General features: G+C 44.2%; 1 protein-coding gene across 5 annotated transcripts in view; it reads right to left on the bottom strand.

Annotated features, from left to right (window-relative positions):
* The window catches only part of LOC138261016 (methyl-CpG-binding domain protein 1-like), a 1,081,642-nt gene that overhangs the window by 577,131 nt on the left and 487,016 nt on the right, over positions 1-17,495 (bottom strand). For all 5 annotated transcript variants that reach the window (XM_069209617.1, XM_069209616.1, XM_069209620.1 and 2 more), the window contains 2 exons: positions 13,639-13,782; positions 881-937 (listed from right to left, as the gene is read on the bottom strand). In XM_069209617.1, coding sequence (XP_069065718.1) covers positions 881-937; positions 13,639-13,782 — 201 coding nt within the window. The remainder of the gene's footprint in view (positions 1-880; positions 938-13,638; positions 13,783-17,495) is intronic.

Here is a 17,495-nt window from a genome sequence, read left to right as displayed (position 1 = left end):
TCTGCTTGGGTTTCTACCCCAGTGTCTAAGACACATCTAAAATAGCGAAAGCACCTCCCCAGTCAATCGGATTATTTTTGGCACTGCAAGTTTTGCTGTGGCGCCACCCATTGGACCAGTTACACCAAGCATTTTCAGGGAATCTTGCAAAGGGCCTAAATGTCTGTCAAGTGGAGGAAATGATTGGTACAAATTCTAGGGCCTTAGCCATGGAAGAACAAAGAAACTAGAGGATGGTTTGCAAAGAGCCTTTCTCTCGTAAGATGAAGACACAATGTTCGTTCAGAGAAGTTGTGCACGTCCTCCCACTGCTCCTAGTCCAGAGTACTAGAAAAAATGGGTGGGACAGAAAATGGTTTGCACAAAATCTTTCAGGCCTGTCCTGACAAATATAGATCGTCTTTTGCAAATCCTATCCACTTATGATTTAGTGGCTGGCAGAAGAATTCACGGTCCACTGCACAGAGCACTGATTTGTATACAATGAATGACCAAAAGAGCAAAGACACCTTAATGATAGCTAGCTCATAAACCAACAAATGACAAGGAGACAAAAACATCCTAATTTTATTTTCCTGGGGGGTGGGGGAGTGGGGGGGGGGGGGGACAGGACATTCTTATGTGGAAATATTGGGTGCTCTGCAGAAAGGCGTCAACCTTCTTTTAAAAAAGCAGCCACCCTTCAACGTGTTGATGGCCAAGTAATTTGAATTGTGACGCCGAGGACAGAAATCCAGATTGCAAAATGTGTGATAATATGCAGCAGTTGCATCAAATATGAGAGACTGTTTCTTCTCCTTCCCACCACAAAAGGGGGCACACCAGTGGGTGAACTAAGAGCAAATGCATTAAAAGAGGGCCAAAATTAAGAATCACTCACCTTAGGCTTTACTTTCGGTGTGACGTTTTTATCCTTCTCCAAAGGAGGATTTGATTTCTGAAGGGACACATACAAGAAAACAAACGTGAACATAAGCCACACAAGCAGAAAACACAACTTGAACAAAAACATTAATAACACTCGCACTGCTTGTAATGGAAAGGTTCTTCACAAAGCTTTCTAACCAACTGACAAAATAAAACAGTAAATACCAGTAACTTTAGCTCTCCATTATTAGTAGCCTTAAAAGTTCCTCTGGGTGACAGTAGACAAATGATATTTACCTAGTTCACACATTTATATTTAGCATTTTCCTCAGCAGGCAATAATCACCAATTAAGTAGGCCTAAAGCATTACCTTTAGGGGTTCTCCTATATTCAAGTAGGAGAGTGTCATCAGTGTTCTTTCACACTTCTCATTTATTTCTCAGAGGAAATTAATTCCCGGTCTACCCTACATATACTTACAAGGAGCGCCAAGGTCTGCATTTGCCTATCTTGCTGCACCTGCATTGTCTCCAGGACGTGTCTTAAAACAGTGATGTGCTGTGTGAAGGAAACTGTCTCTTTAAATAGTGGATCAAAAAGAGGTACCAGTATCCAGGCAAACACCAAAGGAATTACAGCAACACAAATTACACCTCAAATCCTCTATTTTGTGGTAATATGGGCAAGCAGTTAGGCATATCAGAGGGTAGTGCTGAGCACGCAATACACACACACACACACACAGGCAATAAGTGAGACTCACACTCAAAGAAATCCGTCACCAATTTATAAAAACGGCACACACTTTTATATATAAATTTAGATACCAAGATCACCAGAATCAGGTGAATACTTTTCGAATTATGAATTCTTACCGTTTTCAAAATTTGGCACAGGGTAATTTTTGGAGTAGTAATGTTATCCTAAGCAGGAAAAACCTGTACTGCATTCGGACATGTAACAGAAAATGATGGGACTGTTCTCCAGGACTTAAGGTGAGTATGGGGCAAGGTCCAAGGCCACACCAACAGGTTACCTCGGGAAGCTCTGGGGCATCCCTACTACAAAGGTGTGTTACGGTGTTGGGTGTCCAATTCACCTCAATGAGAAACAGTCCTTTCGGGACCTGTGACTACCTGTCAGGAAGAAAGATTGTTGTGCTGCAGAAGGACTGTCACTCTGCTGGACAGATGCTTTGCTGGACTCCTGCCGTGATGTGCTGCCTGCTATTCCCCTGTCTGGGTGAGAAAGACTGGACCTGAATTACTTAAACTCATACTGGCTCCAAGGACTAGCCGGCTGGCCTCTTAAATATAAAGTGTAAGGGACATAAAAAACATACAATCATCCTGCTTCTGCACCTAAACTCTGCCATCTGCGAGTCTGCTCTGCTACATGATGCCACCACCGTCCTGGACCCTTGGAAGTGGGCCTAAGGGGTTTGCTTCAGCGGAAAACTCATCCACTGCAGAACAGACTTTGGAACTGACACTGCAACGCTTTTCCTGGCACCAGCTCCTCGCATCCTGTGGACGGCAGACTCAACGATGGCAAAATTCGGCCTCAGTGCTCATAGAAACAGACGCATCGCCTTGAATGCACAATGCATCCTCAACACCAGCCTTCGCATCAAAAGCCCCGCTGACAGGATCTGAGATGCCGACGCGTCAAGACCTCACCTCGCAGACTTAACGAATTTCAGAAAAGGCCCATTGCCTCTGCTGTGTGGCGCATCTTAAACCCACAACCATGCAAAGCTCCGTAACCTTGGATCCTGGTCCTTTTGTTCAGTGGGCCTAACTAGGTCCTTGTAGCTGGCCCAAGTTCCATTGCGGCAAAACTGATCTTCTTCCTTTGTCCCAGTTCAGAGCGACCACATTTCCCATTTTAATGCTTTACGCCTCAGAGTTATTTTCACTTAAAACCTTTAAAGGACAAGTTATTTACCTTTGGTAACACCTTATCTGGTAGACACAAAAGCTAGTTGCAGGTTCCTTACCTTAGAATTTCCCCAAGGCATCAGTCTGGATCAAAAGATTTTTCTTGAAAGTATCCCTGCTGGCTTTTAGGTGGCATTGACCGGCTACTCATCCTTCGGCGGCATCCACCCCACAAGGAAAATGTTACTTGCCAGTAGACTTCTGTTCGTGCCATGCAGTGCTGTAGATTCACATGCTGTGCATAAGCTCACCATCTAGTGTTGGGCTCGGAGTAGTACAACTTGTTTTTATTCGAAGAAGCTTTTGAGTCACGGGATCAAGTGACTCCTCCTCTCGGTAATACTGCGAATGGCGATCGAGTCCTTTGTTAGATTGTTTCTACACAGGCGGGAGAGTTAAGTAGTGAATATAGAGGGTAGAATAGAAAAGATGTCCATGCCATGAATCTACATATGTACAATATTTACATAATAATAAGTTGCTACGTCCACACACATCTGGGGAGGCGGGAGGGCGCATGTGCATCCACAGCACTACATGCCAAAAACAGATGTCTACTGGTAAGTAACATTTTCCATTTGATGGCATGTGTAGTTGTAGATACACATGCTGTGCATAGACTGTAAAGCAGTCCCTCCATAAAGGAGTTGCAATTGACTGGAAGTGTGTTTTGAGTACAGCTTCTCCAACATTTGGTTGTTGGCGTGCAAAGACATCTACACAATAATGTTTAGTAAATGTATGTGGTGTAGACCATGCTGCTGCTCTGCAAATATCTGCTATAGGTATGTTACCTAAAAATGCCATAGATGCACCGTGTTTCCTAGTGCAGCGTACAGGTAATTGTAGTTTGGCTTTACTGTAGCAACTTTGAATACCCTTGACTACCCATCTTGCTATAGTTGCTTTATATACAGGCTCTCTTTTATGTGGCAAGGAGAAAGCCACAAAAAGTTATTTTGTTTTCCTAAACTCATTTGTTCTATCGATATAATATGTGAGAGCCCTTTTAACATCAAGAGTATGTAGAGCTCTTTCTGCCACAGAATCTGGCTGTTGAAAGAAAACTGGTAATTCCATTGTCTGATTGATATGGATTTGTTAAACTACTTTTGGATTTGTTCTTCATACAATTTTTTCTTTATGAATTTGAAAGACAAATTCTTCGAAAGTTAAAGCTTTGAGCTCACTGACATGTCTAAGGGATGTGATAGCAACTTAAATAAATACTTTCCATTAGAGGAATTGTAGAGAACAGGAGTGAAGTGGCTCAAAAGGTGGAGCCATGAGCCTTGTGAGCACAATGTTATGATTCCTAGAACGAACTAGAGGAATTTTTGGTGGGATGAATCTTTTGAGTCCTTCCATAAATGCTCTGATAACATTAATTCTAAACAAAGAAGTATGCTGTCTGTTTTAAAGATACACAGCTATAGAAATGGATGTGTACGCCAGATTTGCTTTTTGTAAATGTAGTAAATAACATACAATATCTTGGACTGTTGGCTTGAGAGGGTCAATGTCTGAGTTTGACAATAGCAGACAAATCATTTCCATTTTGACGTATAACTTTGTCTAGTTGTAGATTTGTGGGCTTGTTTCAAGAATAGACATACTTTCCTGTGGTAATTGTAAATACCCAAATTCTATGACATCAGGAGCCAAATCACTAGGTTGCAGGATTTAGGATTTGGATGTCTTATTTGACCATGTCTTTTTGTCAGACGGTCTGGTCTGTTGGGAAGCTTTTGATGTAGAACAATTGAGAGTTTAAAAAGTGCTGTGAGTCGTGGTTGACGTGCCCATGTAGGGGCCACCAAGATCATGTTAAGGGAAGATTGTCTGAGCTTCTGGACCAGAACGGGCATGAGAGGGAGATGGGGGGAAAAGCGAAAGCAAATATCCCTGACCAACTCATCCATAGAGCATTGCCCTTGGATTGAGAGTGTTGGTTCCTGGAGGTGAAGTTTTGTAATTTTTTGTTATGATATGTGGAGAATAGGTCTATTTGAGGTGTTCCCCACTTTTGAAAATACTGGTGAAGGACTTCTGGGTGGAGTTCCCACACGTGGGCTTGTTGCTGCATCCTGCTGAGCGAGTCTGCAAAGTGATTGTGTGTCCCTGGGACATAACTGTGCCACTATGCAAATGTGGTAATGAATTGCCCATTTCCATATTGTTTGTGCAACATGGGAGAGTTCATAAGATTGTGTCCCCCCCCCCCCCATCTGTTTTTGAAGATAGTACATGGTAGTCATGTAGTCTGTACATACCAATACTATCTTGTGTTGCAATTATGGAAGGAACAGTTTTTAGGCTAGGAACACAGCTTGCAGTTCCACGTAAATGATGTGGAAAGACCGTTGAGTGTTGTCCCATCTCCCCTGAACTGTGACGTTGAGGAGATGAGCTCCACAACCAGTGTTTGAGGCGTCTGTTGTGAGAGTGATCTGAGGTACAAGGTTTAAAAAGGGCCGCCCTTTCATAAGGTTTGTGGAGTTCGCAAATGCAGAGAGTGCTAAGTATATATAGTGGGGTCCAACAACACCACATCTTCCATCTGACCCTGTGCCTGACACCAATGACCAGAGAGACACTGTTGAAGAGGGCACGGCATAAGGTACAATGGCAATACAAGATGCCATCATCCCTAACAATTTCATAGCAGTTCTTACTGTGTATGCTTGGCACTCTGTTAATGTAGCAACCATTGTTTGAAAAGACTGAACTCGGGGTAAGCTAGGAAACGCTAGTTCAAACTGTGTATTGAGAGTAGCTCCAAGATAAGGCTGTATCTGGAGAGGGTGCAGATGAGATTTGAGGTAATTTTTAGTTGAGTGTGGCTTTGACACTGTGTGAATGAATTGGCTTTGATGAGCCATTCATCCAAATAAGGGAAGACATTCATTTCTTGTCTTCTGCAATGTGCTCTGCGATGTGCTGTGGCTACTGCAAGGCATTTTGTGAATACCCTTGGAGCAGTTGTCACTCCGAATGGTAATACCTTGAATTGGTACAGTTTTCCTCAAACTACAAATCTTAGGTATTGACGGTGTGCTGGATGAATAGGAATGTGAAAGTGAGCGTCCTTTAGGTCTAACGCTGTCATTAAGTTGCCTTGTTGCAGAAGGGGAATAACATCCTGAAGAGTGACCATATAGAAGTGTTCTGATAGGATGTAGTGGTTTAAGGGTCGGAGATCTAATATTGGTCTGAGAGACACATGTTTTGGGGGAATTAGGAATAACAGGGAGTATACTCCTTCCTGTTCCCTGGAATTCTAATGCTCCTGGTTCTACAGCCCCTTTGAGAAGAAAATGTACTTCCTCTTTGAGAAAAGCGAGATGATCATGTGAATGTCTGTGAGTATGAGAAGGTATATTTGGTGGCGTGGGAGTGAGCTCCGGACAGTAACCATTCTGGATAATTTGAAGTATCCATTAATCTGTGGTAGTTTGAGACCGTTGCGGGTAAATATGTTGTCAACTTCCCCCTACAGGAGCGGTGTGAGTTGGTAGGTTTTGGTGGCAGTCACGGCTTAGTGGTGGATGAGGAGCCTCTAGATGTAAATGGCTTTCCCCTTCCCTTGTTAATGTTGCCTCAATAAGAATCTCTGTACTGAGAGGTGGGCTTTGTTTGAGTGTGTAGGAAGTTGGCTCTCTATATACTATCTCAAAGTAAGAGATAGTGTGAACAGAGTTCAAGGGTTCCCCTTAGAGGTAAGATAGTGGCAAAATTAGATCATTCTAATGCTCTATTTTGTGGTAGTGTGGTCGAGCAGTAGGCTTATCAGAAGGTAGTGTTAAGCATTTGTGGTACACACACAGGCAATAAATGAGGAACACACACTCAAAGACTTACTCCAGGCCAATTGTTTTTATATAGAAAAATATATTTTCTTAATTTATTTTAACAACCACAAGTTCAAGATTTGAAGTAAATACATAAAATGCAAGGTACTCCACACAGGTAAGTTAGGAATTTTGAATTAGAGCAATAACATATACAGTTTTTGTTAAAATGGCAATAAGCTAATTTAAAAGTAGACAGTGCAAACATCAACAGTTCCTGGGGGAGGTAAGTATTGGTTAGATTGTGAGGTAAATAAGACACTTTCAAATCTAATTTCCTGGGCATAGGCAGCCCACCGTTGGGGGTTCAAGGCAACCCCAAAGTTACCACACCAGCAGCTCAGGGCCGGTTAGGTGCAGAGATCAAAGAGGTGCCCAAAACACATAGGCGCCTATGGAGAACAGGGGTGCTCCGGTTCAGCTCTGCCATCAGGTAAGTACCCGCGTCCTCGGGGGGCAGAACAGGGGGTTTTGTAGAGCACTGGGGGGGGAGGGGGGGAAGCACACAAGTAGGCACACAAAACACACCCTCAGCGGCACAGGGGCGGCCAGGTGCAGTGTGCAAAGCAAGAGATGGGTTTTGTATTGGTTTCAATGGAGGGACCCGGGGGTCACTCTAGCGGTGCAGGCAGGGCACAGGGGGTTCTTCTCGGGCCAGCCACCACCTGGGCTAGGCAGAGGGTTGCCTAGGGGTCACTCATGCACTGAGGTTCGGTTCCTTCTGGTCCTGGGGGCTGCAGGTGCAGTGCTTGGTCCAGGCGTCGGGTCCCTTGTTACAGGCAGTCGCGGTCAGGGGGAGCCTCTGGATTCTCTCTGCAGGCGTCGCTGTGGGGTCCAGGGGGGTCATCTCGGGCTCCTCACGGGCTCGCAGTCGCTGGGGAGTCGTCATTGTGGTGTAAATTCTCTGGATCTCGAGCAGGGGGTGTCGGGTGCAGAGTGTGAAGTCTCACACTTCCGACAGGAAGAGTGAAGTCTTTGAAGTTGTAGGAAAGTTGCAAGTTTGTTGCTGGTTGTTGAGCAGAGCCGCTGTTCACTGGAGTTTCTTGGTCCTGGGATTCAGGGCAGTCTTCTGACGCTTCGGAGGTCGCTGGTCCCTGTTAGATGCGTTGCTGGTTGCAGGTTTTAGAGTCAGGAGACAGGCCGGTAGGGCTGGGGCCAAAGCAGTTGTCTTCCGTCATCTCTGCAGGCTTGTAGGTCAGCAGTCCTTCTCAGCTCAGGAATATGATTTCCTGGGATCTGGGGTGCCCCTAAATACTAAATTTAGGGATGTGTTTAGGTCTGGGAGGGCAGTAGCCAATGGCTACCGCCAGGTGTTACAGTTCCTGCAGGGGGAGGTGAGAAGCACCTCCACCCAGTACAGGCTTTGTTCCTGGCCACAGAGTGACAAGGGCACTCTCCCCATGTGGCCAGCAACTCGTCTGGTTGTGGCAGGCTAGCAGAAAATGGTCAGCCCGACACTAGAAGTCTGATAGGTATTCAGGGAGCATCTCTAAGATGCCGTCTGGGTGCATGTTACAATAAATTCTACAGTGGCATCAGTGTGCATTTATTGTGCTGAGAAGTTTGATACCAAACTTCCCAGTTTTCAGTGTACCCAATATGGAACTGTGGAGTTCGTTTTTTGACAAACTCCCAGACCATATACTCTTATGGCTACCCTGCACTTACAATGTCTAAGGTTTTGCTTAGACACTGTAGGGGCATAGTGCTCATGCACATATGCCCTAACCTGTGGTATAGTGCACCCTGCCTTAGGGCTGTAAGGCCTGCTAGAGGGGTGACTTACCTATGCTACAGGCGGTGCGAGGTTGGCATGGCACTCTGAGGGGAGTGCCATGTCGACTTAGTCATTTTCTCCCCACCAGCACACACAAGCTGTGAGGCAGTGTGCATGTGCTGAGTGAGGGATCCCCAGGGTGGCATAAGACATGCTGCAGCCCTTAGAGACCTTCCCTGGCATCAGGGCCCTTGGTACCAGGGGTACTGGTTACAAGGGACTTACCTGAGTGCCAGGATTGTGCCAATTGTGAAGACAAAGGTACAGTTTAAGGAAAGTACACTGGTGCTGGGGCCTGGTTAGCAGGGGCCCAGCACACTTTCAAATCATAACTTAGCATCAGCAAAGGTAAAAGGTTAGGGGGTAACCATGCCAAGGAGGCATTTCCTTACAATGGGCATATGGAAATACGCATCTTTGAGGTCTAAAGCAGTCATGTAATCTTGTTTCTGTAGTAGTGGAATGGCACCCTGCAGAGTTACCATGTGAAAATGTTCTGACAGGATGTATAGATTGAGAGGCCTGGGGTCTAGGATAGGCCTTAGAGTGCCATCTTTTTTTGGAATGAGGAAGTATATTGAGTATTCTGTTTCTTGCTGAGAATGTGGGACTAATTATATTGCTTGTTTTAGTAGTAGGGATTGTACCTTCTGTTGCAACAGAAAGTTGTGTTCTAGGGACAGTTTGTGGTAACGTGGTGGAATGTATGGAGGGGTGGAGATTAATTCTAGGCAATAGTTACTGCGAATAATTGATAACACCCAATTGTCTGTGGTGATATTTTGCCAATGAGATTGGAATTGCTGTAGTATTGCCCCCACAGGCGATGTGTGTGTGGTGGAGGGAACGAAGTCACTGTTTGGATGGTGTAGTAGCTTGTTTTGAGGCCTGGCTCTTGCCCCTGTTTTTGAAATATTGTCCTCTATCGGACCCTCTAAAGCCCCCTCTTTTATATTGTTGCTGCTGTTGTCCCTGCTTTGCCTGGGAGGTAGAAACTTCAGAGGATTGTGGTTTGAATCCTCCAATAAACTGCGACCTGCAAAATGACCCTCTATATGGTGTGGTATATAATGCTCCCATTGCTTTGGGAGTATCTGAGTCTTTTCTTAGTTTTTCAATGGTGGTATCTTCTTCAGGCCCGAATAAGTGTTTTTTTACCAAAAGGCATGTAAAGTACTCAATCAATCAATTTGTTAAGCGTGCTACTCACCTGGAAGGTTCTCAAGGCGCTGGAGGAGGGGGGGGGGGGGCGGGAGCTACTGCTCGCAGAGCCAGGTCTTGAGGCGTTTCCTGAAGGTCAGGAGGTCCTGGGTCTTATGCAGGTTGGTGGGGAGGGAGTTCCAGGTTTTGGCTGCGAGGTGGGAGAAGGATCGCCGGTTGTGGTATGGTAAATGCGGGGGACTATTACAACGGTGAGGTTGGCGGAGCGGAGCTGGCGTGTCAGGTTGTGGAAGTTGAGTCGATCGTTGAGGTAGGCCAGTCCAGTGCCGTGGAGAGTTTTGTGAGCGTGGATTAGGATTTTGAAGACGATCCTTTTGTTGATGGGTAGCCAGTGGAGGTCCCTGAGGTGGGCAGAGGTGTGTTTGTGGTGAGGGCAGTTGAGGATGAGACGTGCTGAGGTGTTCTGGCAAGTACTGCCTGTTGAAATTCTGGTTTAGAACCAGAAGAGCGTAACCATGCATGCCTTCTTAATGTAATGGCAGTATTTACACTCCTTGCGGCTATATCAGCAGCATTGAGGGCAGACCTTATCTGGTTGTTACTTATGGCCTGTCCCTCTTCTACAACCTGTTGTGCTCTCTTTTGATGCTCTTTTGGGAGGTGCTGTATGAATTCTTGCATCTCATCCCAGTGGGTTCTTTCATATCTGGCAAGAAGTGCTTGCGAATTTGTAATTCGCCATTGGTTAGCTGCTAGCGTAGCTAAACTCTTGCCAGAAGCATCATACTTTCTACTCTCCTTATCAGGTGGAGGAGCATCCCCTGATGATTGGCTGTTAGCTCTTTTCCTGGCCGCATTCACCACTACTGAGTCTGGAGGAACTTGATGTGTGATGTAGTCTGGGTCTGTAGGAGCAGGTTTGTATTTTTTGTCAATTCTGGGAGTAATTACTCTATATTTGACAGGCTCACAAAAAATGTGGCTGGCATGTTTTACCATTCCAGGCAACATGGGTGGGCACTGGTACATAGAGTGAGTGGAAGACAGAGTGTTGAACAAGGAGTCCTCTTCTAGGGGCACAGTGTGGATAAGCACCCCATGATAAGCAGCTGCCCTAGAAACGACTTGAGTGTAGGCAGTAGTTTCCTCTGGTGGAGAACGCTTGGAGGGGTATAGGTCAGGATCATTATCTGGAATAGGATCTGGGTCATGTAGATCCCAAGGATCCACTGTATCTCCATGAGAGTATTGCGAGTGTGTTGGAGAAGGCAATGGTGGTGGACTATTGTGTGGAGATGAAAAAGAAAGCTGTGGAGAATGAGGAGAAGTAGGGACAGGTGCTGGTTTCTCCTTTTGTTTTTGAACTTTTGCTGGTGGTTGAGCTGAGTCTAATTCCTCTTGAAAAGCCAGCTTTCTTTTCTTTTTTAAAGGAGGTGCAGAAATAATTCTGCCAGTCTCTTTATGAATGTGGATCCTAGATTGTCTTTCATCCATAAGCTCCAATATTGGCTGAATCTCAGTATCCTTATCAGAAGGCTTATAAGAATCTTGTATCGGCTTCAAGATTTTTTTACGTCTGTTCGAAAGTCCTTGTTCGTCTGTGTATGTGGATTTTTTCGGTCCCGAAAATTAAGTCATCTGTTTCTCCTCCAAAGCAGGGTGTAGAATCTTCGACTCGGAGGCGTGAGGATGCTTACTGGAGTACGAGGTGGAACTTTTAACTGACTTGCTTGACTCCGAAGTGGACCGAGGAGTGGCCTTTTTCAGCGCCGAACCCATGGCCTTCCAGCAGTGGTATACCCAGGGCCTTCGATAGTTTTTTTATATATGGGCGTAGGGACAGAAGTACTCACGTGCTGGCCAGCAGTGATAGGCCTGTCTTCTTCGGATTCTTGTTCGGAGTCGGTATCTCAGATGGAGACTGCTGTCTGTGCCTGTTCTTCTTCCACGACGTCGAGATTTTCTGTACTTTGACACCATTCCTAATCTTCGGGCTCTGCAATTTCTCAAGGTCTTCTTGGATCGAAACGATCGACAGGCCTCGCAAATTTCATCTCGGTGGTCCGGAGAAAGGCACAAATTACAAACCAGATGTAGGTCTGTATATAGGTTTTCCAATCCAAAATCACAGAGCAAGAGGAAACACATGTAAACCCAACAGCGGAAAGAAAACAATCTAACAGAGTTGATGCCCATGCGCCCTGTAACCGAGAGGAGGAGTCACTCGATTCTATGACTCCGAAAAGACTTCTTCGAAGAAAAACAACTTGTAACACTCAGAGTCCAACACTAGATGTCGGAAGAGCTATGCTCTGCAGCTACACGTCATCGAACATATATATATATATATATATATATATATATATATATATATATATATATATATATATATATATATATATATATACACACACACACACATGTATCTCTACCTTGCTGATGAATTTGTGCAACATTTAAAAATAAAACAACAAGTGTAGTATTCCAAGCTTCTTTTACTGAAACACCCTGGTGGGCCATGTCCCGGGGACAGATAAAGAATGGAGGAGGGGGCTCACGGGGGACCCCATCCTGGGCTTATTTATGGCTTGTGGCTCATATTTAATTAAATGCTGGGGTCCTGATGAACCCCGGAGACCGCCACCTCCCAAGGCCTAACAATCAATTAAAGCAGTAGCCCCCACCGGGAATGAACAATCAATGCAAGAGGCCCACGCAGCCCGGGGACCGCCTGTAGGAAGTTGGCTCTGTATATACTATCTGAAAGTGAGAGACAGTGTGCACAGAGTCCAAGGGTTCCCCTTAGAGGTAAGACAGTGGCAAAATTAGATAATTCTAATGCTCTATTTTGTGGTAGTGTGGTCGAGCAGTAGGCTTATCAGAGGGTAGTGTTAAGCATTTGTTGTACACACACAGGCAATAAATGAGGAACACACACTCAAAGACTTACTCCAGGCCAGTAGGTTTTTATATTGAAAAATATATTTTCTATCAACCTCTAGGGGGAACCCTTGCACTCTGAGCACACTATCTCTCCCTTTGAGATAGTATACACAGAGCCAACTTCCTACAAAGCCTATGAGAGGAGCAGCACTCAAAATAGTGACAAACTGAATAGGCTGTTTGTCACTACTAGGACATGTAACACATAAAACTATATGGCCTACCTTTTACATACAGAGCACCCTGCCCATAGGGCTATCTAGGGCTTACCTTAGGGTTGACGTAGGTGTAGTAAAAAGGGAGTTTAGACTTTGGCAAGCAGTTTGGCTTGCCAAGTCAGTGTGGCAGTAAACTGCTCATGCAGGTCCTGCAGTGGCAGGCTTAAGACATGTTTGAAAGGCTATTTCTGTGGGTGGCGCAATCTGCGATGCAGGCCCACTGGTACAATTTAATTTACAGGCCTTGGGCATATGGTATAGCACTTTACCAGGGACGTACAGGTAAATTAAATGAGCCACACAGGTGTAAGCCAATCATACCAAGTTTTAAGAGAGAGCACGTCTGTAGTATGGATTAGCAGTGGTAAAGTGCCCAGAGTCCTAAAGTCAACAAAAAGAGGGTCAGAAAAATAGGAGGAGAAAGGCAAACAGTTTGGGAATAGCCCTGCAGAAAGGACCATTTCCAACTTCAGGATTGGGATTACCTCAAAGCTGCAGTGTCAGTTCCCTGCCTCACATGTCTGTCGCCTGACAGCTACATTGCCTATTTTTCCCCTTCATGCCCTTTAAGAAAGGTTTAATTTTGGTTTATTTGGCGACTTCTTTAGTTGTAAATTGCCAGTTTAAAGAAAATAATTGAAATTAGCCAATATAGCCTTTGAAAAGGCATCTGAATTGTTTTAAGAGAGATATTAGTATTGTCTGAAGACAATTAAAATATATTATTTATCTTTTTAAAAATGGTGTGTGATCCTGCGCCTCAGTGGGATAATTCAGTGATTAGGATTATCAATGCAGACCCACCGAAGGAAAACAGTAAAATACAGATTAAATTACTATGACAATCATCATTTCAAGACCAATAACAAGATTACATCACCTTTTTGACAATTTTGCAACATCTTCTCTTCAAGCATTTCAATTTGGTGTCAAACTCTGGGCTCTGGGCACGAAGTAAGCAGACAGAGCAGGCAGTGCAGTCCTCCTTAAGTTGACAAGGGGCACAAGCCCCACAGCCCACCGACTGCAACAGAAAGAAGAATGCTAAATCATTAAATCATTACCTCCAAAAACTTTCACTTAAAAAACAATTAAAAAAACAGAGATACTACGTTGTACTTGAATATCAAGTCCAATGGAAGCAAAACCCCACTCTCCCAACCAACAAGATAAGTACATTTGCTTAAGCTCTTTCTGGTGGACATGCGATCTATAAGGAAAATGTCACTTACCCAGTGTACATCTGTTCGTGGCATGAGACGCTGCAGATTCACATGCTTTGCACAGCCCGCCATCTAGTGTTGGGCTCGGAGTGTTACAAGTTGTTTTTCTTCGAAGAAGTCTTTTCGAGTCACGAGATCGAGGGACTCCTCCCCTTTCGGCTCCATTGCGCATGGGCGTTGACTCCATATTAGATTGTTTTCCCCGCAGAGGGTGAGGTAGGAGTTGTGTATTATAGTAATAGTGCCCATGCAATGGAGTAAATATGTATGTACATAATGTGGTTTAAAGCGATATATTTACAAATGTTCAAGATCAACTTCAAAACGGCTACAGGCTCCCGGGGAGGCGGGCGGGCGGGCGAATGTGAATCTGCAGCGTCTCATGCCACGAACAGATGTACACTGGGTAAGTGACATTTTCCGTTCGATGGCATGTGTAGCTGCAGATACACATGCTTTGCATAGACTAGTAAGCAGTTATCTCCCCAAAAGCGGTGGCTCAGCCTGTAGGAGTTGAAGTTGTTTGAAATAAAGTTCGTAGTACTGCTTGTCCTACTGTGGCTTGCTGTGTTGTTAACACATCCACGCAGTAATGCTTGGTAAACGTATGAGGCGTAGACCACGTGGCTGCCTTACATATTTCAGTCATTGGAATGTTTCCTAGAAAGGCCATGGTAGCACCTTTCTTTCTAGTTGAGTGTTCCTTTGGTGTTATAGGCAGTTCTCTTTTTGCTTTGAGATAACAGGTTTGAATGCATTTAACTATCCATCTGGCAATGCCTTGTTTGGATATTGGATTCCCTGTATGAGGTTTTTGGAAAGCAACGAACAATTGTTTTGTTTTTCGAATTTGTTTTGTCCTGTCAATGTAGTATATTAATGCCCTTTTGATGTCTAATGTATGTAGTGCTCTTTCAGCTACAGAATCTGGTTCTGGAAAGAACACTGGTAGTTCTACTGTTTGATTTAAGTGGAACGGTGATATGACTTTTGGTAAGAACTTAGGATTTGTTCGTAAAACTACTTTATGCTTGTGTATCTGAATAAAGGGTTATGGTAAATGCTTGTATTTCACTTACTCTTCTTAGAGATGTGATGGCAATTAGAAATGCTACTTTCCATGTTAAGTATTGTATCTCACATGAGTGCATGGGTTCAAACGGTGGACCCATGAGCCGTGTTAAGACAATGTTGAGGTTCCACGAAGGAACTGGTGGTGTTCTTGGTGGGATAATTCTCTTTAGAACCTCCATAAAAGCCTTTATGACTGGGATCCTAAATAGTGAAGTTGAGTGCCTAATTTGCAGATAAGCTGAAATTGCGGTGAGATGTATTTTAATGGATGAAAAAGCTAGCTTTGACTTTTGTAAGTGCAGTAGGTAGCTGACGATGGCTTTAGCAGATGCGTGTAAGGGTTGAATTTGTTTATTATGGCAGTAATAAACAAATCTTTTCCACTTATTTGCATAGCAATGTCTTGTGGTTGGTTTTCTAGCTTGTTTTATGACCTCCATACATTCCTGTGTAAGGTCTAGATGTCCGAATTGTAAGACTTCAGGAGCCAAATTGCTAGATTCAGCGATGCTGGATTTGGGTGTCTGATCTGCTGTTTGTGTTGAGTTAACATATCTGGTCTGTTTGGTAGTTTGACATGAGGCACTACTGAGAGGTCTAGTAGTGTTGTGTACCAAGGTTGTCTTGCCCAAGTTGGTGCTATTAGTATGAGTTTGAGTTTGTTTTGACTCAATTTGTTTACCAGATATGGAAGGAGTGGGAGAGGGGGGGGGGAAGCGTATGCAAATATCCCTGACCAACTCATCCATAACGCATTGCCTTGAGACTGATCCTGTGGGTACCTGAATGCAAAGTTTTGGCATTTTGCGTTTTCTTTTGATGCAAATAGGTCTATTTGTGGTGTCCCCCATCTTTGGAAGTAAGTGTTTAGTATTTGGGGTTGAATCTCCCAATCGTGGATCTGTTGGTGATCCCGAGAGAGATTGTCTGCTAACTGGTTCTAAATTCCTGGAAAGAACTGCGCTATTAGGCGAATGTGGTTGTGAATCGCCCAATGCCATATTTTCTGTGCCAGGAGACACAACTGTGTTGAGTGTGTTCCTCCCTGTTTGTTCAGATAATACATCGTTGTCATGTTGTCTGTTTTGACAAGAATGTGTTTGTGGATTATTATAGGTTGAAATGCTTTCAGCGCTAGAAATACTGCAAGTAGTTCTAAGTGATTTATGTGAAACTGTCTCTGCTGAGTGTCCCATTGTCCTTGGATGCTGTGTTGGTTGAGGTGTGCTCCCCACCCTATCATGGAGGAATCCGTTGTTATTACGTATTGAGGCACTGGGTCTTGAAAACGCCGCCCTTTGTTTAAATTTATAGTGTTCCACCATTGAAGCGAGGTCTATCAACACTAGATCTTGAAGTTGACCCTGTGCCTGTGACCATTGTGATGCTAGGCACTGTTGTAAGGGCCGCATGTGCAATCTTGCGTTTGAGACAATGGCTAAGCATGAGGATATCATGCCTAGTAGTTTCATCACCATCTTGACTTGTATCTTTTGTTTTGGGTTCATGGCCTGTATTGCATTGTGAAATGCCTGTACCCTTTGTGGACTTGGAGTGGCAATCCCTTTTGTTGTGTTGATTGTTGCTCCTAAGTATTGTTGTATTTGACACGGCTGAAGGTGTGACTTGTTGTAGTTGACTGAGAAACCTAGTTTGTGAAGGGTTTCTATGACATACATTGTGTGTTGTGAACACCGTTCCTGCGTGTTGGTTTTGATTAACCAATCGTCTAGGTACGGGAACACATGTATTTGCTGTCTTCTGATATGAGCAGCCACTACCGCCAGGCATTTTGTAAAAACTCTTGGCACAGTTGTTATCCCGAATGGCAACACTTTGAATTGGTAATGTACCCCTTGGAATACAAACCTTAAGTACTTTCTGTGTGAAGGATGTATTGGTATATGGAAGTATGCATCCTTTAGGTCTAGTGTTGTCATGGAGTCTTGTTGTTTGAGCAATGGGATAACGTCCTGCAGTGTCACCATGTGAAAGTGATCTGATTTGATGTAGATATTTAACGTTCTGAGATCTAATATAGGTCTTAGAGTTTTGTCTTTTTTGGGAATGAGAAAGTACAGTGAGTAAACTCCTGTTCCTTTCTGATGAATTGGTACCAATTCTATTGCATCTTTTTGCAACAACGCTTGGACCTCCAGTTGTAGAAGATCCATGTGTTGTTTTGACATATTGTGTGTTTTCGATGGGACATTTGGAGGGAATTCTAGAAATTCTATGCAATAACCATGCTGGATAATGGCTAGGACCCACGTGTCTGTTGTTATCTCCTCCCAGTTTTTGTAGAACTTGGTAAGTTCTGTGATTTGCCCTCGAAACCCCCCTCAAAACTGTGATTTCCGAAATGTGCCTCAGCTCTGTGGGGAGTAGAGTGCGCCCATGGCTTTGGCCGTATCCGTGTCCTTTTTAAGTTTTTCTATAG

Source organism: Pleurodeles waltl, chromosome 10, assembly GCF_031143425.1.
Source record: "Pleurodeles waltl isolate 20211129_DDA chromosome 10, aPleWal1.hap1.20221129, whole genome shotgun sequence".
NCBI lineage: Eukaryota > Metazoa > Chordata > Amphibia > Caudata > Salamandridae > Pleurodeles > Pleurodeles waltl.
This window is presented reverse-complemented; position numbering and strand designations above follow the sequence as displayed.